This window comes from Tetrao urogallus (assembly GCF_951394365.1).
Source record: "Tetrao urogallus genome assembly, chromosome: 4".
Classification (NCBI taxonomy): Eukaryota; Metazoa; Chordata; class Aves; order Galliformes; family Phasianidae; genus Tetrao; species Tetrao urogallus.
This window is the reverse complement of record NC_136817.1, coordinates 43,273,537-43,296,812: the sequence shown is the minus strand read 5'-3', so window position 1 is coordinate 43,296,812 and position 23,276 is coordinate 43,273,537. Positions and strand designations below refer to the sequence as shown.

General features: G+C 38.9%; 1 protein-coding gene across 2 annotated transcripts; it reads right to left on the bottom strand.

Moving 5' to 3' along the window:
• Positions 1-3,657: 3,657 nt before the first annotated feature.
• CNOT7 (CCR4-NOT transcription complex subunit 7) lies at positions 3,658-23,222 on the bottom strand (the record flags this gene model as incomplete). 2 transcript variants are annotated; one of them, XM_079534223.1, is made up of 7 exons in its annotated part: positions 3,658-3,786; positions 6,100-6,210; positions 10,622-10,766; positions 18,451-18,612; positions 21,352-21,545; positions 21,903-22,061; positions 23,057-23,222. In XM_079534223.1, the coding sequence occupies 6 exons, from the start codon at positions 22,017-22,019 to the stop codon at positions 3,658-3,660; spliced, it is 858 nt and encodes a 285-aa protein (XP_079390349.1). The 2 variants fall into 2 exon arrangements, with proteins under 2 accessions (XP_079390349.1, XP_079390348.1); XM_079534222.1 differs by lacking the exon at positions 23,057-23,222 and having other exon boundaries at positions 18,451-18,651; positions 21,903-22,019.
• Between the last annotated feature and the right edge of the window lie 54 nt (positions 23,223-23,276).

Here is a 23,276-nt window from a genome sequence, read left to right as displayed (position 1 = left end):
CATAAACTAAAACATGAAGTAACCATTACATCTTCACTGCGTGGCGTGGCATGTCCTCTGGGTGACCAACAAGCAGCAAACGTACCTCATGGCTGCAGGACTCTCCTACTCATGCCTCATCTATTAATTCAGGAACCAGGTTGGTCTAGTTAGGTATATTCTAATACCACCAGATCTCATGTAAGTTAACACTAGGAGAGACCTGTGACAATGTTGTCTAAACATACCTGCTCACAGCTCAGTCAGAAGCTATCTCACCTTCATAAATCCAGGCTTCTAATTGTCTTCTTATTCTCCATGTTTGGAAATGGTTTCTAGGATTAGCTGCTCCATAACGTTCCCAGGGACCAAAGTGACACCAAGAGGTCTGCAGTACCACAGGTCCTCTTTTGAAGGCATCTGTTCTCTGCTTCGCCCCAGGAAACTACCCTTACACTACAGTGATAACATTCAGGCTTGTTTGTTGCTTTCTTAGCCTTTCTTAACTGTAGAGTTAGTGTCTGCATCACTCCTGAGTGATCTGTCCCTGCTTCCACAATCTGTACTCAGTTCAGTCAGAAGCTCCATGGTCACCACTGCATGCTTCCTGCAACTTTTACTTGGCTTTCTGCACAAGGGAATGAACCATTCTTGAGCTTGAAGTAACCAGATTGAGGAAAATTTTTAAGAGTGACAGAACATAATGTTCTTGGAACATCTGACTCCAAGAGCCAAAAATACAAGTGAGGAAAAAAAAAGTCAAATCAGCCAACAGCTTTTGATACTGCATTTCTTCTGACAAACCTCCAACAATAGATTTTAAATGGATTGGGAAGAGGAGAAGCCTGCAAGGAGAATTCCTGTCTCTGAACAAAAATGTACATGTCTAGACAGCTGGAACTCTGCCTTTACATTTATTTTCACAAAAGCAATTAATTCTGTCCATTTTGGAAACAGATTGATATTTCAGGCTCCACAGTTTACAAGTAACAGTCCTATGCATAACAGGAGACAATTTTTTTTTTTCATAATCTTGACAACTTACCATGCAAGTCACTCCTTAATGGAAACTAAATCTAATTTTGGCACAGAAACAGTGCTGCATAGATGCCTCCCAGCTGTAACCAACTCTCATCACCCTGGATCACATCTGATCAGACAAAGAGTTCACACGCAGAACAAAGCGTAATCTTAGTTTAATATTAATCACTGTCTTTTAAGGGCTTTTTTGTTTTGTTTTGTTTTCCTGCCTCAGGAAAAAAACTAAAGAACACAATTGCTTAAAGTCAAACGTCCCATGAGATTTTTAGGTTAGGGCTTATAAAAACAGACTGATCCTGCAGGCTTTGCATGTCCTTTGCAGCTGGGACACCCAGCGCACACCTGCTGCTTATCCTTGGGTTTAGGTTCTTCCAGCAAAAGGAGTCTCAGCTCTGCCATGCCCATGACTGGAAGCAAAGCAAGGCACAGAGTGGCATGCAGGATGCACAACAGTCACTTGAAAAGCATATCCCATTCTGATCTAGAGCTCTTACCACATACACACCTTCACAAACCTCTAAAAACATCCCTTCACCTACACCTAAAAAATTATTTCAAAACAAAATCCCAAAGAAAAGTTAGAAAAGTCATTCCCTCCAAAAGTTAATTATTTTTACCTCTACAGCTATTGAAGCTGAAAACAAATGTATTGATTTCACAAAATTTTCAGTTGAACCTAAATATTAAAAGGCAATTTGATGCCATAGTAAGAATGCATTGTGCCCTTCTGTCAGACAGCACCCATCTTCCTGTTAAAGCCAAAGAAGAAACAAAGTTAAAAATAAAATAACTCTCCCTATCTACTGCATAATGATACCAACAAAAATCATTAGTGGGGTTTGGTCACTTCAGGACGAAGCTGTAGTTACCTCTCTAACAATGCAGGTCAGTGGGAATTAGTGCAAAGAGAACTCTGCTCTGGATAAAGCATCAATCAGCAAGCAGTGAACTGTATCATTTCACAAACAGAGGAAGACAACCATCTGTTCAAACAAAACAGCATTATTGACTGTAATACGCACATTGCAGGAGGAAGAAAAAAACAACTTCAACAAAATCACCAGTCTCTTGTTATGTAAGAAAACATTTTTTAGGCCTTTATTTACAAAAGCTTTAAAAACAAATACCCTCTGTTATGCAAATTATTTGTTGTTTAAAAAGGACCACCCAGTTACATTGTCGTAACTCAATGAAAAAGGTGTTTGGTGCTGTTTGTTATTTGTCTTTGCAGTACAAGGTAAACAGAATAATTGGCGAACATTTGGAGTTTTTCTGTGATTGATTTCCGTGCGGAACACGCACACCCAGGCACACAATGTCACACTTTCCATCATCTCAGGCTTGGATTTAGCTATTCAATACCAAAAATGCCTCCTGCACAACTGCTCTGTACACACGGTAAGCAGAGATAAGAACATATTTTAGGGTCCTTTAAAACAATATATCTAAAATATATTGCTAAGATATACTCAAAAATAAACTAGCATTACAATCCTCAGGTAACTTTATTTGTTCTGAGTTATTTATATTTTGTTGTTTTACAACAAATACTGTAACATCTGTCTTTGTAGCAACTACAAAAAAGCACGATTTAGTTGTCCTGATTCAGCAATACACTTAAATAGTATTTTTTTTTTCAGATCTTTGGGTTCTATCTTGAACTAAACTGACTTCCAAAAATTGTCAAACCAAGTACATAATAAATATGACTTCATAAAAAAATATTTGGAGTATACATCACTAGAATAAAAGTTAATCAAGGGAAGTGCGCCATTATGAAATTCCTACTATTCCAATAGCCTTCAAATCTCAGCTTAATGGCAAGATGGTAAAGTCAGAGCTGTTCTTTTCCTGAAGGGTGTAAAGCTGTTTTCGAAAGCTTCTTTCCCTCCTCACAGAGCGGATCTAAAGCAGCAGGCCAACCAGCAGTTGGCACGTGCAGGATGTGTCTGATGGCAGAACATTAGTAAAACAACAGCAGTTACTATGGTTTCAGTAGTTTGTTTTGCTTGAATGAACGCAGGTTATGCAGCAAATGTCATATTCTATGGGTTGAAATACCAAAAGATGCCAAAAATACAGTGTGAAGTTGCTGAACTTGGAAGATCATTGTTTCCTAACTAAGGGCAGAAGAAAAAAAAACTTCAAATGAAACAGAGGATTGAGTCAGAGTTGCTCTCTAAAGTGCAAATTTGATGGTCCACAATCTTGAATAGCTAAAACGCCTGCATACTGGAAGGAACAGACATGAATGGGAAGTTAGTTACAATCAGCATGAGTTAATTTGGAGAAGGGAGGGGAAAGAGACAAAAAACCTAAGACCAAAGACCAATATAGGTAAGTTTACCATACTATTCATTATGATTTAGCTTTCCCCTTCTCTCTGCCACACTGATCCTACACATGCTTCTTTACAAATGGGCTAGTTATGACTCCAAAAGTAACCCATAAAATTCTATATATCAATATTAAGATCAAAATCTGTGATAGGAACAGTCAGGTTTAGTACATAGAAAGGCAGAAAAGAAAGTGTGCTGAGAAAGGGGGGAAAAAAGCCTTATTGTCCAAGGGGTTCAACCAGAGATAAAACATATGTACAAGCATGTGGAGCTCAAAAAGATGGCCTTTCATTTCGTGTCATGACTGTTTGTTGGCTTCTTCTTCATAAGCATTTCCTGTGCCATTTTGTACATAAGATGACCCCGAACCAAGGCCATACAAGTGGCCACAATATTTGGCATCGTCAATGTGATCTTCAAAGAACATCTGAAGTGTTAAAAGAAAGACACAAATTAATGCCACCAAAAACACCCAGTTTAAACAGAATGACAGAAAGGTTTAAAAGCATTACTGTTGGTTTTAGCATTGCATATCACATCCCAAGACTCAAATGACATAAAAATAGCATAAGATTCAAATAGCACAAAAATACATTTAATCGCAACCTAAGATTGAAACACGCTATATATTGCAGTTCTTTAAAGTAAATCAGTCAAGGAATACCATCAGTCACTCTGTGCACCTCACATGACAAAATGACTGCATGTTTTGGTAGTTTGGTGTCACCTCAGCTACCGCTTGCTTTTCTGAAAGTGCAACAGAATATCTCTCCAGCAGATTTCTTTTTGCTTTCTCACAACAGATATACGTTTGGTATTCATTGCAAGTGCCCACAGTTTATCTGCTTATCACTGGGGAGGGTTCCATCATACCTTGTCTTGAAATGGATTTACACTACATGATTGTGAGGTGAGAATGAGGAGGTACATGTTTGAGCACAGGAATTATGGAGCTTAGGAAATCTGTCTTCTTGCATTTCTCAGCTACCTCCTCTAAGAGGAGGGCTTCATTTAAAAAAAAAAAAAAAAGCAAAATTAGAAGAAACTTCTTTTTTTTTCTTTTTTTTAAAACTAAGACTGCATTTACGTAAGACTTCATAGTCTAAATTATCAATAGAACCTTTCAGGTGCTGTACTATACGAATTATAAACAGAGAAGAAAACCTCTAAAACACAGCTTGCTGTTCTAGCATCATATATTTATATATTTTTCTATATATATATTTATACCAGCATCATATTTATATATTTCTGATGGAAAGAAAAAGATCTGAACTTTTTGGCTGGGACTTGAAGAGCCAGCAAGTTGAAGTTCTAAAAGCAATTATTAACATTAACAACACCGTTTTGTATCTTTAAAAACATTGTGAAACAAAGTTTTTCACTCCAACATATATTGCTAAACAGTGAACAACTGAAAAGGTTTTAGAAGTGCACACTAAGTATATTTACTACTGTTGACTAGCATGTTTTTACTTCAAAATGTTGTATTTTAAAAGAAACACTGAAAAAATAATCAGTCTTTGTTGATTTATTTAAACAAGTGATTTGCACTAAAAGCTACATTTCTCTGAGTAAGACCTTAGACAAATTCAGGCAGATAATTTGTTTCTTCAATAATATGCAATTTGTTACATGGCACCATCAGTTTTGAAAGTCAGTACCTTAGTACAATCAAATACTTTCCTTTATTTGCTTTAGATTTTGTTTCAAATACAAGAGCAACAGATAAACAGTAGCATGCAGATTGCAGTTAACAGCACCTGTGGGGATCACAGGTGGATCATATCAGAAGCAATATCCTCTGCTGCAGTTGTAGCCGGTGACCAGCTCAACAACATCCACAGTTTCAGGAGAGGAGAACAGTGCTGCGATGAGCAAGCCAAAGCACATCACAGCACTTATATTTCAACTGCTGTCTCACTAGCGGTTGTTAGAAACTCACGGTCAGCTTTTTTTCCAATATACAAAAGGCCATGTTACAGAAAGCAGAAGCCTCAGCATGCAATACTAAACCTTATAAAAAGATGAGGCTTGCTATTGCCATTATGAAATGACACCAGATTCCTGTCAGAATGTCACATTCAGATGCCCTAGCATTTGTCCAGTGTAACTGCTTTCAAGAAGCCCATTTAGAATTTGTTTATTCTGCTCATGAAAAATATCCTAGTATTCTTCCATTGTATCTGCATATACAAATAGCAAGGACATAAAAAGCTTCTTGATTTCCCTTCAAAATTTTAATTGATTGATATGTAATGTTTTAGAACATTGTATCCTCCAAGTTTTAGCTGGAAGCAGCTAGCGCAGGCAGAGCTGCTCATTCCCTGCTGCTAGGCCTGTCACAGGCAGCAGTGCACACCAGCTGGGTATTACAGCTCAGCAGAAGCTCTGCAGAAGAAGAGCAGCCTGAATACAGTCACCCAGTAAAGAGTCTGGCTCTAGCAGCCACTATGCCAAAGAAATTCTGCAAAATAGGCAATGGAAAGAAAAGAAGAAAAAGCCAGGCATACAATGAGAACAAGAAGCGATGTTCACAGTAGCTAAATAGGGAAACAGTAGGGCTGGTTCACACTTAGTGTGGGGAAAATACAGTCTTACTGTATATATCTGTCAAGAAAGCAGTGACCTCTGAAACTCCTTAAAATCACCTTAAAATACATCAGACATCAGAATCAGCAATTCCATCTATTACAGCAAGTTACTACTACGGAGACAAAACCAAGACATGTGCACCTACTTCTCTCATTTTGAAAAAGGCCATTCCTGTGAGTAAAGAATCAGATCCTGCCTGATGTTGTGGTCCTATCCTTTCCAGCTCTAACTGCTCAGCCACTTCTTGCAATCCACCCTGAAAATGAAAACATTTGTTAACTGCTGAAAAAAAAAAAAAAAAAAAAACCGAACATCAGTATTTGGGAAAAACTTGTTATACCAGACTTTCAACTTCAGTATATTTTAAAAACTTGCACAGAAGCTTGAAGAGTCTCTATGTTGGAAGATCAAGCTTTCTGTATCAACAGTTGTATTCAGTTCCATCTCAGAAGAGCTTAAATCAAGCTGTGTCTGTGTCCAACAAAAGTCCTACTGCCTCATGTTCCATCCTTCCCCCAAGAGCAGATGTTGCTACTTAACAAAACAATCCCTTCAAGAGGCTGAAAGGACTGGCGATGCTGAAGAACAAATCAAGGTGTTCCTGTAACCCTTCTATTTGAATGAAAGTTTAAACTGTAAAAATGTCTTACTGCAAATACAAGAATTCAAGTGCTTACAAATGGGTGCTTAGTTAAAGTATGTAGGCTTCCTCTGAAAAAGACTTGTTTTCTCTTCCACTTACCCTTCAACAGTTCAGTTGAGGGTTTTTCACTTCACTTTACAAAAACTAGGAATATCCTTAAATATCTAGAAAGCTACAGGAAATACAAAACAACAACAACAAAAACCCGAGTACACAGTCCATCTGTACAAGACATTCTAGTTGTCTTTAAAATTTGTTCCATTAACTGCCAAAAGAGGGCAGGAAAAAAGAACATACAAATGATGAATTTCTGTTCTGCAAGTTGTTTTTTAACATGATGAAAGCCAAAGACATAGTCAACTTCCTCTCAGACACGTATATTCAATAATAACACCACATTGAATGAAATCTACCTCTTACAAAAGAGAGTATCAGCATCCCACATGCAAAAAGGAACAATTTAAAACTCAATGTCTGAATACTGACGCGTGGTTTAAAAGAACATACTGAAAAGGTACAGAAATCACTGCAAACCTACCTGCTCCTATAAGATAAAGCTTCAAAAGTTTTGAAGCTTATTTTATTTTCTATTAAGCTTAGATTATGTTGAAAATCTTCCAAGTTGTAAAACAACTAAAGTAACTTTTCATTTTAGTGGCTCAAAAATGATAATAACCATTTGCAGAAGCAAACAGTCAGAAATTTAGTTTGGTTTTACATATATATGTCTATCCTTCAAGTGATCTGCATTATACTTTAACTGTGATCTTTGTAAACTGGGGGAATATAATTTCATACTTCTTAGAAATCATTAAGTGCTGAAACCACTAGAAATGGACTAAAACATGTGGCTCATGCTTTATAGTCTAGAGAGATCAAAAACCAAGGAGAAACCTTTAGTGAAACTATAAGCCTTTGAAAGGTGTAAACATCACACAGAGGAAATGATCTTAAATCAAGACTGCCTAGTATCTGAGGTCACCTGTGTCCTCAACACCTTCAGCATGTTTCAATCATGGGCAGGGAAGCAATAGAAGTGTAATAGTGTTAGAATTGATACAGTAATAGAAATCTGACCAAGAGGCCAGACCTAACGTTATGAAAATTTCTATGAATCTTAACACAGCACATTTTATTTTAAAAATGAAAGCTCAAGTAATAACATTCCCAAGTAACACCAAGCAAACCAACGTGAACCAGTGGTACTGGCACGTCTAACTTTATTCCAGCTTGAACAGTTGAGTATCGTTTGAATAAATTTGAGAATTAGTCTATATATAGTACAGTCAAGCACTGAAGCTTGTTTTCTTCATTTGCTTGGAGGCAACATTCAAACAGTGCATATACACCAATTCAGTTGTTTAAGTTATACCCTTAAGGACGTTCAGGGATGATGGGCAGATCTCAAATCAGTGTTCTCTATAGTCTAATTCCCAATAATTAGCTGCTGGTATTAGCAACAGCAGTTGCCTTTCCAAGGTATTATTTGCTGTTTCTAAATTCTTGACTTTCCCAAGCTGCAACTTAGCATTGCCTCATCATTATGCAGCGCTAGCTGTTAGGCTATCTGCACCAGCTTCAAACAGCTTTTAAGACAAAAACACTTACTAATCACAAATCAGTACTATTTACACAGTGGCTGCAAGCTCTGAAATGTAGCAAAATCTACAGAAACAGGAGCAAAGCAAAGAACGCTTTGAAAATAATCCTTCCAGTATATATAGTTACTAATAGATATATTTGTAAATATTTCATTACAATCGCCTCCAAAGATTATTAGGCTACTGAAGTTTTCTTTCAGGAAAGACCTTCATGCTCCAGACAAGAATATTTAACTTGTGGGGGAGAAAGACAGTAGAAAGGGATTCAAAAGAAAATGAAAGCAAAGGCTATAAATCTACTTTAGAATTGCTATTACTGCAAAAGTGCATGGAGTTGTCTACACGAAAAGATTTTTAGAGGCCAAGCAGGAATTTAACCTATACTACACAAATACCTCAAATTACTCACAGTCTGCATGCTTAGTACACTAATAACGTTCATTTTTATTAGAGCAGCATACTGCAAATTCATTACAAGAGCAGTAAACAGCTTCCACATCCTCAAACATATATTTGTCTTATCAGTGCTAGAAATTCATTTTTGGTTGTGTGAGGGCAGAGATAGGTGGGAAGCTTACAGTAAATCAGTGTTTTTTGTATGAAAATAACTAACACAAGTCAATAAAGGACAATTGCACAGCAATTCAATTCTCTACCATTTAACAGAGATCGAATGTGACATATGTTAGGAGAAAGTGCATGCAATTTTAGAGTCACAATATGCAACATTTAGCAACTTTTTCAGACTGCTGCTCTCAGTACAGTACAAGTCCACAATAATGTCATCGCTGTTATTTAGACTGGTAGAATAGCCCACATCCCCTCCTGCTCTTACCAGTCTGCAGGTTAGAAGAAAGGAACAAGATTTGCTGCAGGAAAGCTGACCTACATACTAAACTCTGGAAAAGACACCCTTGTTCTTAAGTTTTGCTGAAAGAAGATTCATGAAGGATTTTCTTATCTTCCAAAATACATTTGAATCTCTAAACAGTGCAGGTTACACACAACTGTCTCCAGTAAATGACAAGGAACGTAATTCCCTCCTGCCCAAAACCACTTGGAATACGTGAACAGCCTGGAACACCTGGAACAGGGATATGGAATGTCACTTTGCTGCCTTTCCCAGGTCACCAAAGTAGATGATACATACTGTTCTTGGTAAGTGTATCACCACCACAAAGATAAGAGACATTTTACTTCACCGGGAAGTGAGAAGGTTATTTTCTTTTGTTGGTGTTGGGTTTGCTGCCCCTAACTTTTAAGAGACTTCTGAAGCTTGTTTTTGTTTCCCTTCTAGTTTCTGTGAAGAAAAAAACACATCTAAAGTGTTCTCTAATATCCAGCCAGCTGCCCAACTGATTATCCCAAAAACTGGATGAAGACTTTTCTTAATAACTAAAAGGGAGATCTCAATTTTCATCATCAATTTGGTTAACAAAAGAAGTTACACATCTTTGTAAGCTACTATTTAAGTGACACACTAAACACCTCAAGGAAACAAAGGACTATTAACCCCATGCAGACCACTAGTTCATCATGACAAAGTGAAAAGCCTTAGGATTTAGTTGTACTACAGTCTGTGCTCTTTTTTTATTCACGTTCTTTTTAAGAAAGCCTAAAAAAAAATCAATTTACTTTCCATAAAAGCAACAGTCATTTATTTCCTCAGATGAGTGGTGCACTTCATTCCCGTAGCAGTCCAGAATCTTAAAGTTCTTTAGCAAGTACAGTTGTTAACAATCCCTGTAGCATCTTTCACTTTGCTGTCTTCCCCTCCAACATACTTTGTTTCAATTCATTTTCCAGTTCAATTAAGTCTCCAAACATCAGGCCAATTAGCAGCCCCGCTGGCCTGACATGAGAGATTAGTTTCTAAAACTGCTTTTTTTTTTTCCTTTTTTTTTTTCCTAGAAGTCACGTGCTGCACCTGAGCATACGCTGCTCTTTCTCTACACGGCCATCTGAAACATTCTTCACTCCATTCCTTTTCCTAAGAGACTTCCACAGCACCACCCTTGCAATTACCTTTGTGAAGATGACTGCAGCCCTTTAGTGGACTGCACAATGAGGAAATAAGAGTATGTGAAACCCATCAGTTCTTATCACTCAAGAAGTGAAGGATTAATCCCAAATGTGAGTTTATCATCAGGCAACAAAGACTGGGCGTAGCTATAAATACTGTATAATATATATACATTTTTAAACTGGTAAGTAGTTATAAAAGTTGACATGCATTTCCGCCTGCCTCTATCAATAGACTTTAGTGATAAACACACCAAGTTTGAGAACAGTCCTGTTTAAAGGATATTATCAGAGCAAAAGCAGAAAACCAGAATACAAAAGATACGATCTCAGCAGAAAGTATTCTCCCACCCATTCGCCCCAAAAAAATGCCTGGACTGAATCATTAACAGATTACTTACCTTCAGATTTTTGCAACTCTTCATGAGATACTTTACATCATAGATGACAGGGAAAAACAATCGCAGTATCTCAAAGAAGTCCAGCTCTTCTTCCGGTAAATTAGAGTTGGTCAGGATTTTTATTAGATAACCAAAGTCATATCCACTGCAAATTAACAAATATAACAAAAATTGACAATACAGTCAAGTAACTTAGAAACATTCTTCACTTCTAACATCAACAGTATTAAACATTAAGAAGAAGGTATTTTGCCTAGTTCAATGCAACTTGACTCTTACAACAGAGTAAGAATTAGTGTAAATGGTCCGAACTGCAGCTTCCAGAGAAAACGATTTATTCTCAAGTGACCACATGAAGCAAAAACATGATCTGCTTGCAGATCTGATAGAGGATCTGATAACAAGAAGTCTTTCTGTTTACAGAAAGACTCCTAGCTGATTCCTAGTACTGAAAGAGAGGAAAAGGCTTCTACTTCATAATCCAAAGGAAGGACAAGCTTTCACGAGTCAACACATCTTTACGCCTGGAGGTAAGTTTACTCCTCGGCAGTGAAGAAGAGCAGGCAGCCATTCAGCTTTCCCAATTAAATCAGCACAAAGTTAGACAGCTAACAACTTTCAGTAGCTTGCAGACTATGACTCATTTGGAAGGCAATGACAGAACATGTTGGAAAAATTTGTTATGTACATACAAGGCTAGGTAAGAAAAACTGAGGTCTTACAGAGCGTGCATGGTGGAGAAGAGCTTGGGAAGACTTCCTTCTCTCCATAATCCTTTACTGAAGAAAGAGGACATAGGAAGGGGGTGTGGCAGTAAAAACAGAAAGCATGAAATAGACTACTTTTACAAAGGGTTATAAGATGAAGCAGAGGGTTTAAAGTACACAGTAAGCAGGCCTGATAACTACTTATCCTTTTTCTTAGGAAGACAGATGTAATAAACCAGATTATTCACGATCTGATCATAAATCTGATCCTTCCTAATCCCTTGTACTTGCAGGATTGCAGTATTATGCACTGAACCAGTCAGGAGACTGACACATTATCTTCCATGTTATTAGGTCAGCACTGAATTAAATAGGTTCATAGACTTTGCTGGTGTCCTGGGTTCAGGTGGGACAGAATTGATTTTCTTCATAGCATCTGGTATGACGCTATGTTGCTACTTCAGGAGAAAAGCCACATTGACTACAAACCGATGTTTCAGTTGCTGCTGAGCAGTGCTGTGGGAATCAAATGTTGTTTCTGCATTAGAACAAGACAAGAACTTTTATTTAATGGCCTCCGCTGCCATGGTTCTTTTCAGGGGGTCTCTGATATATCACTTGTCCTCTAGATAAACCTTCCCCAGGAATGCATGCTCAGTGAGACATCTTGGAAGCAGCAGGATGATTGACTGACTGACAAGATAGAGAATGAATCAGCAAGTGTCAGAACGTAATTAACAAATGTAAATCTTTGGTAAGATTGTGAACCTGGAGTACCCAACCATTGAGAAAAAGGGGAGTGAGTGGGTACGGGGGAAACAAGGTACAAAAGCTCTACTATTGTGTCCATAGGTGCTCCTGCTTGTGGGACACCCACCATTGCAATCGCAAATAAAATCTGCTTCTATCAAGAGATACTAGCCTGGTAAAATTATTTGGATATTTCCAACATGGTCAAGGATATTTCAGTTTCTCAGCTCTTGCACAGTCCTGCCAGCAAGAGGGACTGAGGGGACACAAGGAGCTGGGAGGGGACAGAACCAGGGACAGCTGACCTAAACTAGCCAAAGGGATTCTCCGTACCATATGACATCATGTGAAAACCATTAAATTGAGGGGAGTTGGTCAGGGGGCAGCTGCTGCCTGGGGACTGGCTAAGTATTTATCAGTGGGCAGTGAGCAACTGCATCATGCATCACTTGTCTTGTGTGTGTGTATATAACTAAGATTTATGTTACTTCTCTCTTCCCTTTCTGTCTTAGACAACAGTTTTTATCTCAACCCACAAGCTCTACTTTGTTGGTGTTTCACTGTTTTTCTTTTTCCTGCAATTCTGTCCCTCATCCCATTGGGGGGGAGGAAACAAGCGAAAGGCTGTGTGTGGTGCTGAGCTGCCTGCTGGGTTAAACCTCAGCAGCTGGTATGCAACTTGAAAAATGACTGTACCAGCAGGACTGCTCAACTGAAGGCTGTGCTTATGCTGTTAAAGAGCATTCACAGCACACTCACAGTCTAATTCAAGTGAATGAATGGCCACCCAGACATGAATTCTCAATTTCCACCATGTTCATTCTTGGTCACAGGACCATCGTACCCTAAGACAATTTTGCAACATGGTTCAAATTCTTGACTGGGGTCTTTCAGCATTAGCTATGAGATGAGCGACACATGACAATACAATTAATTATAATAGTTACTCTTTACAACTACCTGAAAGGAAGTCACAGCTAGAGAGGGTCAGCTTCTTCTCCCAGGTATCTAGTAATAGGATGAGAGGGAACAGCCTCAAGTCGCACGAGGGGAGGTTTTGGTTGGATACTGGTGGTAAGTGGACATTTGGACTAGATGATCTTACGAGATCTTTTCCAATCTTAGTGAATTCTATCATTCTACACACAAATCAGATAAGAGTGCTGTACTACTGATCCTGTACTGTACTACATCCACTTAGAATGGTGACTGCTGATGAAGGCTTAAAGCTTTAGCTTACATGTAAAAAGGTTTGCTTTTTGTACCTTTTGTATATGACTAAGATCTCTACATCACCTTGATTTTACAAATTTCTAGGCAGGGAGCAGAAAGTCTTGAACACACAAGGAGTGAATGTACTGTTTACTAGAAGCCCATTAATACAAGATACGCAGATGGTATAGACTAGTGCAGCTCTCCCAAGGGAGTTTCCAGTATGCTAAACAGGAATTTCAAGCTGAATGAATCCTGTGCTGCAACTGCTGCTTTGAAGCTGTGCTGGCAGCAGACCAGGTTCCACAACAGCAGCCACTGGCCAGGGAGCAAAGGAGCCAAAGATAAAGGTTTTCAGTGCACTCTTAGGATGTAAAAACCTGTTGCATACTATCAAAACAAAAGCTTGGAAGCTTTATTTTATTAGATCACCTACACAGAAGGGTAGTCCTCCATGGAACAAAGTGGGAAGAAAAAACAAAAAAAGCCCCATCAGTGAAAAAACTAACAAAACTGCTCAGGATTAAGTAGACTCTTAATCCTCTAGAGACCACAGAACTTATTTATAAACTCAGTGAGTTCCTGATATCTGTTTTTTTTTTACGACTCAAATCAGCTGCATCAAAAATTTTCCCGAGAAAAAAAAAACAATACTTGTGCTCACCTTTCTGTAAACAAATTATATTACTGGACTGCTAGAAAACATTTTCAATTTTTATAAGAAGGAAATACTATAAGAAGAAAGGATTCATTTAGTATTTGTATTGAGAACGAGCAATCTAAAACAACTTTGCAATTATGGTAAGAATTTTTTTTCTTCAGACACTGTTGTAGATACGTTCATGTGGGAATCCTCACACAGAAAATTGAACACAATAAGTGAACGGTGAACTTATTTAACTGAATTGCCCTTCCATTACATGGCAGCATTCATTAGATATCTTTTCATGGATCCTAAGCACAAGTTAGTTTTAGTCAGCTCAATCAAGTTCTCTCTTACATTTCTGAAATTTCCAGGTGCTCACACTTACTCCTGTTGTGCTCATAACAACAATCAGAAAACCACACATTACTGATCACAATGCAGTACCGAGGCATTCATTTGTCAGTATACTTCTGGGGTTTGATATGCTCTCCTCATCCGTACTTACAATGACATAAGAACTACCATTCTAATTCAAGGCTAAAATATATTCATTTCAAACATTTTCAAGTAGCCACTGCTGACTAACAAAAGGGGAAGAAGGCTCATAGTGAGCAATTATTCAATTACTTGCTCATTAGTGAATTTTTCTTCTAATACTATAACAGGCAATTAGTGGTTTATACCCCGGAGCAGGGAAGCTTCCTTTCTTAAAAAGCTTTTACTGTTCCTAATACAATCACTTAAAGTTGGTAAGTGCAGCTAACCACAATCCCTGGAGCTATACAGCACCATAAGCACTCTTACCACCACTGTTTTTCAATCAACATGGACAGCTGTAGGCAACAAGACTATAAAGAAAAAATCAAATGTGACTACATTTCTTTCACTCATTACCCAGAAGAAAAAAAAAAAAAAAAAAAAAGAAATCAGATCAACAATTAACAATGAACTTTACCCAAACACCAATAGGCTCTGAAATAAAGAATGCCTGATAGGGCTGAAAAAGCTTTACTCCATCATAAAACTACCTATATTCATACAGAAGTGAGCCAACAGGTTTTCTAAATTTTACTAAAATCTGTCAGACATAAATTATTAATGAAATGCAATGGCTAGGAACTTCCCAGCTTCTCAAAATAAACATTTAAGCCTAAGAGACATATCCACAGTACCTCCCAAGGAGCATCAAGAAGATTGCACATAGGCTTCACTGTATCAGCAAGCCAAACACCCAAAAACAGAATGTGAGCTGTTGTTTTACAAACTGGCTAGATTGCTAAATATCCACAACACTCTTGACTGTGACAAGAATTATGAATTCAGGGCCTTCCCTTCTTCTCTCATCAACTCAAATAAATTTCAATACACTAAACATTTAATGTAGTCTCCTGTGAAGCTACTGTATGTGAAAACTGGTGACAGAAAAACTTTTTTCAGTCATGTCCAACAAAACTGCAGATCTGCACAAGTTTGCCAGTAGGTCAGGATGCCAAGACAAATGCAAATCAAATACACATAGAAAGCAGGCAGAGAAAGCTATTTCAGAAGCTACTATCCTAGAAAAAAGTTATATGAGAGCTCCAGAAAATTAAAGAATGCAAAATAAAACCAAAACAGGTAACCTCTCACCGTAAGAAAAAAGTATTTCCTCCCCTGTCACTGTGCAAAGAGACTTAAAAATTTTGGGTGTTAGCAATAATCAAATCATTTTGAAAAACCAGAAACAACAGCATAGTCAGCAACTACTGAGTACAAACCTTTCATTATTCTAAGAATTAATGTATAGAGAGCCTACATGAAACAAAGCTTCAGCTGAGCTCTCACACTGTTTTAAGTTCACGCTAATAGAACGTAATCAAAGATACAACTGCTCACTATTCTTTGCAGCATGTTTTGTGACCCACATTCATTTCGTAGTTGAGCAAAACCTTACCATCCTCAGAATTTCACCCATTACTCCAAGGTTTTCTGCTTAACATCAACATGCTCTGACAAATGCAAAAGCCTTTAAATATTTTCAGCAGAGCTGTGGACATTCAGCGTTTGGGAATTAAGAGGATGTCTGAAGAAGATTTCTAAAGACATTTTCAGTGAAGTCCACAAGAGATACAGTTTTTAGCAGAAGCAAATGCACATTATTAAAACTATCCCAAAAACCTGAGGCAAACTGCTAAACACCCCATCACTGCAGTGTATACTACCATCAGCACAATGTTAGTCAACAATCACAATCAAAAAAAGCAACATTTTAAAAAGAATATCTAGTGAACAAGTGGCTTTTGTACTCTTTCGCTAGCACAGGTTACAACGCATCCTCGAAGTTAACACTAGGAAAACTTTGTAGCTTTAGTTGCTTCTATTTGGCATGCCTTTTGATACACAGGTTGCAGGCCTGTACCTCATGTACCTCAGTTTTTCTCCTGTACTATCCAAGTTATTCTGTTGCTGTCAATTACAAATTTGCACATAATAATGGGTTTAAGGAACTTAATTCAACACCCATTTAGCATCTGTGGTTATTTCGAAACAGTTAATGGCATTCTTATTCCACTATTTCTCACCAGGCTGCAGCTGTAGTTGCAAGACAGAGAGAGTAAGATTACTTAGGAACGAAGACGTAACATAAATAGATACAGCCCTGAATGGAAGACACTGTAAGCGGGTTAGGCAACAAGCATACTTACAGATGATTTTTTTTTTTTTTTTTTTTTTTTTGGAAGTCTAACTGGAAAAGTGTTTCTACTAAGCAATATTTTTAATTATTTCAGACAACCAGATTTGAGTTTTTAACAACCCCACATGGAATGCTTTTTTTTTTTTTTTTTAATATAATTATTTATAGAAATCTTTTGAACTTTACTAAATCTTAGCATAATGCCATTAAGTCACATGCAGAGCACCACAGCTTTGCTAGGTGTCACGCATAACAACACGCCTTTCCAAGCCCCTATTAAGAGAAAGCATCTTCATTTAAGTTAAGTTTGTATTCAGATGAAACATCTATATAGTTTCATTCTTCATTTTTCTTCCCACCAAGGACAGTGTACAATTACTTTCCTTGTTATGTGCAATTTTTTGTTTCCTATCTTACATTCCTTGCCAAAGCAAGCCTTAGTTTTCAGTTGCTTAATGACTTAAATACTTCTGATTAAATACTTCATCCACCTTTCTCTCCTCCAAGCTCCCCTCTAATACTTAACTGTTAAGGATAAGGAATTTGGCCTGTTGTTCCCCCTCCAGTTTTGACAACAAACATACTATCACCCAACAATGTAGCACATCATAAACATGAATATGACTGCAAAAAAACCTCCAGTATTCAGCTAAAAAGCTTATTCTACTTTTGTTGACTTGCTTAGCAGACAGCATTCAAGATGTCAACTTACACTCATTACATGCAATAAGCTTCTAAACTCACAGTTGCCTGTAAAAAGTGCAAGCTATCCCTGGCATTTAGCTGACTGTGCAATAACTAATGCCTAAGTGTTAAAGGTTTAAGTCTTATCAACAGAAGAATATCGTAGAATCATAGAACGATTTGAGTTGGAAGGACCTTTAAGATCATCTAGTTCCAACCCCATTGCTATAGGCAATCCTTCTATCTCCTTCTAGACCAAGTTGCTCAGAGCCTCATCCAGCCTGGCTCTGAATCTTTCCAAGGAGCGGGCATCCACAACCCCACTGTGCAACGGGTTCCAGTGTCTCCCCACCCTGAAAGTGAAGAATTTCTTCCTAATATCTAGCCTAAATCTCCCCTCTTTAAAACCCTTTCTCCTTGTCCTCTCACTACATGCCTTTCTGAAAAGCTCTTTATGCCTTTCTGAAAAGCTCTTTTCCAGCTTTCCCGTAGGCCCCCTTCAGGTACTGGAAAGCCACTATAAGGCTGTCGTCCCCCTCCTACCAGAGCCTTCTTTTCTCCAGAGCTCCAGCTCTCTCAGCCTGTCCTCATATCTTGAGGGATTCACATAGTTTTGGGGATTCTCATTTCTATTTCTACTTGGAAAACATGTTCCTGCGATGGAATGAATGGCAAAGTATATTCACTGCTGCTGCTAGAATTAAGACTTCTACTAGGCCTCTCCTAAGCTGAAGAATTTTTGTCTGCTCATATTAGCACATTTACAACAAATATAACTCTGCTTCATAAAAATCTTAACTGCTTACAAGCAGCTTGTTTTTAACCACTGCTACTATTATGTACACATGTGATATTAGAGACACAATGCCACCTGCTGGTCTAGGAATTCCATGCATTGCTTGCTCAAAGTTTTGCTGTTAAAAAGCCATCATCTACGCCATTAGCATCCCACACACTCTACCTTTCTAACAAACAACAACACCCTAGATAGCTGAAATAGTTTTTTTTTGTTGTTTTTTTTTTTGTTCTTTTCTTTTTTTTAAGTCTTACCAATCAAGATACATACTATACACCAGCAGATGTACACTGCTTAATACATGAGACAAAACCCAATTATCAAAACAGACAACTCAATTACTTAACATGCAAAATTCACCTGTGAAATGAAAGCCACTTGACTCCTTCACATAGTACAACTCCTGATGTCATAAGCAGTTCTGCAAAGTATTGCGTCTCAATTCCTTCTTCCTCGTGCTTTTTAAACTGGATACCAGATGTTGTTAACAGTTCAATAGAGTCCTGTGCATACATATCTTCTCTAAAAGCAGAGAGAAAAATATTTTTACAATCTACAGACCTCACTGATTATAAATTAGGTAATCTTTTTCCCCCCTATTCATTACAAAGACTTTACTAGCAATATAGGAGTAGCAACTTGAATTTGTTCCATGTTTGTTATTAAAATGACCACTTTTCATAGCTTTTGTTAACCTTCATTAGTAGTTCATGATTCCTAGCACCTCCATTCCAGTCTCCTTTACAAAAGTCTACTTCCTGTTCCTACCTTTTTGCATACTCTACAGAAGAAAGTACATGTAAGGATAGTTACCTTACAGTTTAAGGTAACGATCCTGTTCAGTAACAAAACAGTTGGACCACTGACACCTGCTACATTACAGAATTAATATCAATAAGCAAAGTCCAGTGCTGTATTTGTTCTGTGCTTTCCATCCACTTCTTGCTATCTATAATTTAAGCTTGCTCGTGAATATTCAGACACATGCTCATCAAAACCCCTCATTACAATTAGAAATTCAGCACTTGCCCCATTAAGTCAACTCCTGAAATCCACACAGTCTACCATTCTGTTCTAAACCATCAACTTTAAGAGTCAGATTTTGAACCTACAGTTTAACAAGGAGGGGAAAAAATAAAAAAATAAAAAAAAAAAATCCAATATGCCTTACTTGATCCCTTTTATCTCTGCATTTGTTCCATTTACCACCCTCAATTTTGTGAGTTTTTCGTTACAAAATACCGAAGTGGATAAAACTTTAAAAGTATCATCTGAAGTATAATTTTCAAAATCATTGGAATATATAGAGCAGTTACTGGAAAAAAAAAAAAAGCAAACCTGGCTCTACTTAGATATTATTTATATTACTGTCTATAACATTGTTTTACAAAGTCTCTTCACCATATAGTTTTCCATTTTCATGGGGGAAAAGATCTCAAAAAATAAAACTGATACGACGATCCAACTGGACTACTAGGTTCAGCTGCAGACTTATATTTCTTATTCCTAATAGCAAGCCATAACTCATCAAGAGAGAAATACATTCTCAGGACACGTTGTATCTTTTTTTCCTTCTCACCCACACAGCTGCTCATTAGTTCTCCAACTTTAAGGCATCAGCTTCCCAACACCTGTCCATTTCCATAACACATTAAAGAACCCATGCAAAACAGACATGCCTATCATGCTCAAAATAAATAAAAGTTCATTCCAGTTTGTTCCTCTGTACTAATGAGGTGGATAGATAGTTTATAGAATCAATTATGCTCCTTAAAAATATACAGTGTATATAAATATATAAAAATATATAGTGTTTATAATGTATATATATATATATATATATATAGTGTATATATAGTGTATAAAAATATACAGTGATAGGAAATGGTTGGAATAGCAAAACAAAAAACAAACAAAAAAAAACAAAAACAAAAAACAAAACCAACCCAAACCTTCTTCTAGGAAAAGTGAACAGTCGCTTTGCTTCAGAAGCAGAACACTTGGAACAGTGCCACTTCCCAAAAAGTAAGTTTAGGAACACACACACGCACACACATTTTGGCATCCCTATTCAAAATGTTCACATTTCATGCAGCACTCATTTCATTCTGTATAAAATCTCCCCACCCCCAATGAACTAGCAACAAGTCCGTTGAATGACATCCTACATACTACTTTACTAAGCCTTCTTATCTATGCAGCATCTGAAACAAATGAATGGAAAACTACTTTTGTTTTCAGCTGCTTGATATTAGCAGACCTTAGAAACTGAATAAAACATAACCCAGGTTCTTCATCCCAGTTTGAAAGTTATTAATTCATCCCTCTTCCTCTTTCTACTGCACTCAGCATCTTTAGCATGTTCTTCTAACAGATATCTTCCATGCAGCGCTCATACAGCCAAGTTTAGATATACCAAAATATCAAATCTGCACTTCCTTTTCTTTCAAGTGATGTTTCAGACATCTTTAATCTTTTTAAACTTTAAAAGTTTAAAAAGAGAGTGTCAGTCCTCAGAGTAAACTTATTTGTGACAAGCATTGCTTGTTTAGAAAAGTAGAAAGATTAAGAGGGACAGCAGCAGATTTCCTTCATAAGAATCACAATTACTTTAATTATATAAATAAACTGGGGAAAAAAATAAACTGGGAAAAAAAAAACCCACAAAGGCTTGTTCTTCGGGCTTCCTTTGTAGGCTGCAATTTTAACTCATGCAGTCGAGTGTTTCAATGATCAGCCCAAAACACTGCCAAAAATCCCCAACCCTTCAACAAATTTAAATTCGATAAGTGCCTGCTCTAATACTTTTATCAGGCCATATGAGAACCTGTCAGACCAATTATGTCTACTTATGGAAAACGTCAAGATGGGGTCATAGCTGCTTTAGTAACCTTGTCAAGTACTGCCAGATGTACTCAGAACCTTATTTAGGCATCTCAGCCCACTGGGCAAGTCACATTCATACTTAAAGGCTTACCACTAATACAAAATATGTTCTGAAACGAAGGCCAAAACACAGACCATAACAAAACAGCTTGCATTTTTTAACAACATATTAACAAGAAGAATCCAGAACCAAAATCTCTGCAAGACAGACTACACTGAAATAAAGGAATAAAGCACATATGTTTAGTTAACACAAGTCCCCCTCACATAAAGGATTCCAATTAATAGATTAAAAATATTTGCTTTAACTTTTACAACCTAAATTTTCATTAAATCAGAAACATACATCCAACAGTATAGAGATGTGAGACTCACGTTAAATTAAATTTAAAATTAAATTGCCAAGTTGAAGTTCCTGGAGGGTATTCCCCTTGCTCATTCATAAACGTCAGTCCTAGTTGAATTATTTTTAGCAAATCTACATTGCAGCGTAATAATTGGTATTGATAGTCTGCATTGCTTCTGAATTCTCCAATAGGCCTTGCAACTACTCCTGGAAATTCTGTATCCTGTAAAGAGAAAAGCATAACTTTAGTAGGAGACATCTATAAAACTTCACACACTTCCTGTTTTTAATAAAACATTTCAAGCATCAAAAAATTCCATAGCTGAGGAATGCTGTGCACAAACACAGCTTTAAACACAATAACGGATGGTGGTATTAATGTTTATGCATTAAGAACCCACTTTTTTTTCCCAATAAAAGCGGAAAAATAATTTTACTAGCATCAATTTCACTAACCTCAGAAAAGATCATCACGCTTTTTTTTTTTTTTTACAAGAAAAATTGATGCTAGTAAAATTATCAAATGTTATTATCAACAAGATTTTACAAGTTTTTAGATAAACATCAAATGTTTACTTACCATAGCTACATAGTTATACTTCCGTATAACTTGACGAATTTTCTTCATCTCTTCATCCAAGTTACAAGCCCAGACCTCACAGATTCTTTGGCTATGGTCTACGGTAGCTGCTGGCATAGTGGGGGGCTTTAGAGACCATACATCAAAAGTTACACTTGACTGAGGATCAGTTTCATAAAGAGAACCTTACTTTTCTTTTTTACCTAAGAGACAAATAAAGCATTAAGTTTTCATTTGTCAGTTATCTGGAAAAGATGCTTTAAGAGCAGGTACAAGCTTCACCCTTCAAAGCAGAGCCACCAGAACCACGTGCGTTTCAGTTACGTGAGTTTCTCACCCAAAATAAAACCTTCAGCGTTCCGCTGGTAACAGTACTTGGTGCAAAAAGCCAGGTCCGCCGGCAAGCAGTACAGCGAATCAAAAGGACACCCGGGCCCACAAGCGGGTCAGAGGAACGCGCTCCTTCGGGCTCCACGGCTGCGCGTGGCATAAAGCAAAGCGGCAAAGCGCCTCCCAGCGTTCTGCCGCGTCCGAGAGGCGCCGAGTACCAACAGGCGGCCGGTCGGGGCGCCGCACGGAGCAGAGATGACGCTTTTCGATCTCGGGGACACGAAGCGAGCCCACCTGGTCCCGAGCGCGGTACCGGGCACCGCGGGACGCGCACGGACACGGCCCCGCCGCTCTCCCAGAAGCGTCCCCAGGGAGCCGAGGCCTCCCACGCACCCCGAACAGTCTCCAAGCCCTTTCCCCGCAACAGAACGCCACGACGCCCTCCGCGCCCGCCCGCCCGTCCGGCCGCTCCCCCTCCCCCTCGGGACCGGCGCACCCCCAGAAGGCCGCGCGGGCTCCCCGACGCCTCCTCCGCCCCTGGGCCGCCTCGGAGCCGCAGCCCCACCGCGTCCTCGGGCCGAGGCCTAGCGGGGCGCGGCTCCGGGAGAGAACGGCGGGGCGCGGTCCCCCGTCGCTGCCACCCGCCCCTCACTCACGCGCTGGGCCGCGGGGGGGCCGGGCCAGGTCCTGCGAGGCCCCCGCGGCCCCCGCCGCCCCGGAGCCGCGAGTGGGCGCGCAACACGCAGAGAGCGCAGCGCCCGCCGCACAAAGCCATTACATCATCGCCGCGCGCCACCTCGCGACCTTTCCCCCCATCGCCTCACCCGCCGCGCCGCCGCCCTCCCGCGCCGCCGCTCGCGGGGCCGCCAATCGCCGTCGGCTCCGCCCCGCTCCCTCCTCGCCCCGCCCTCCCTCTCTGACGGAGCGGCGCGCGGCGATGACGCGACTGGCGCGCGGCCGCGGAAGTAGGGGGGGAGGAGGTGGCGGCGAGGTGCGCGTGCGCGCGCGGAGGCCGGGCCGAGGTTCCACCGGTGTCCGGCCGCC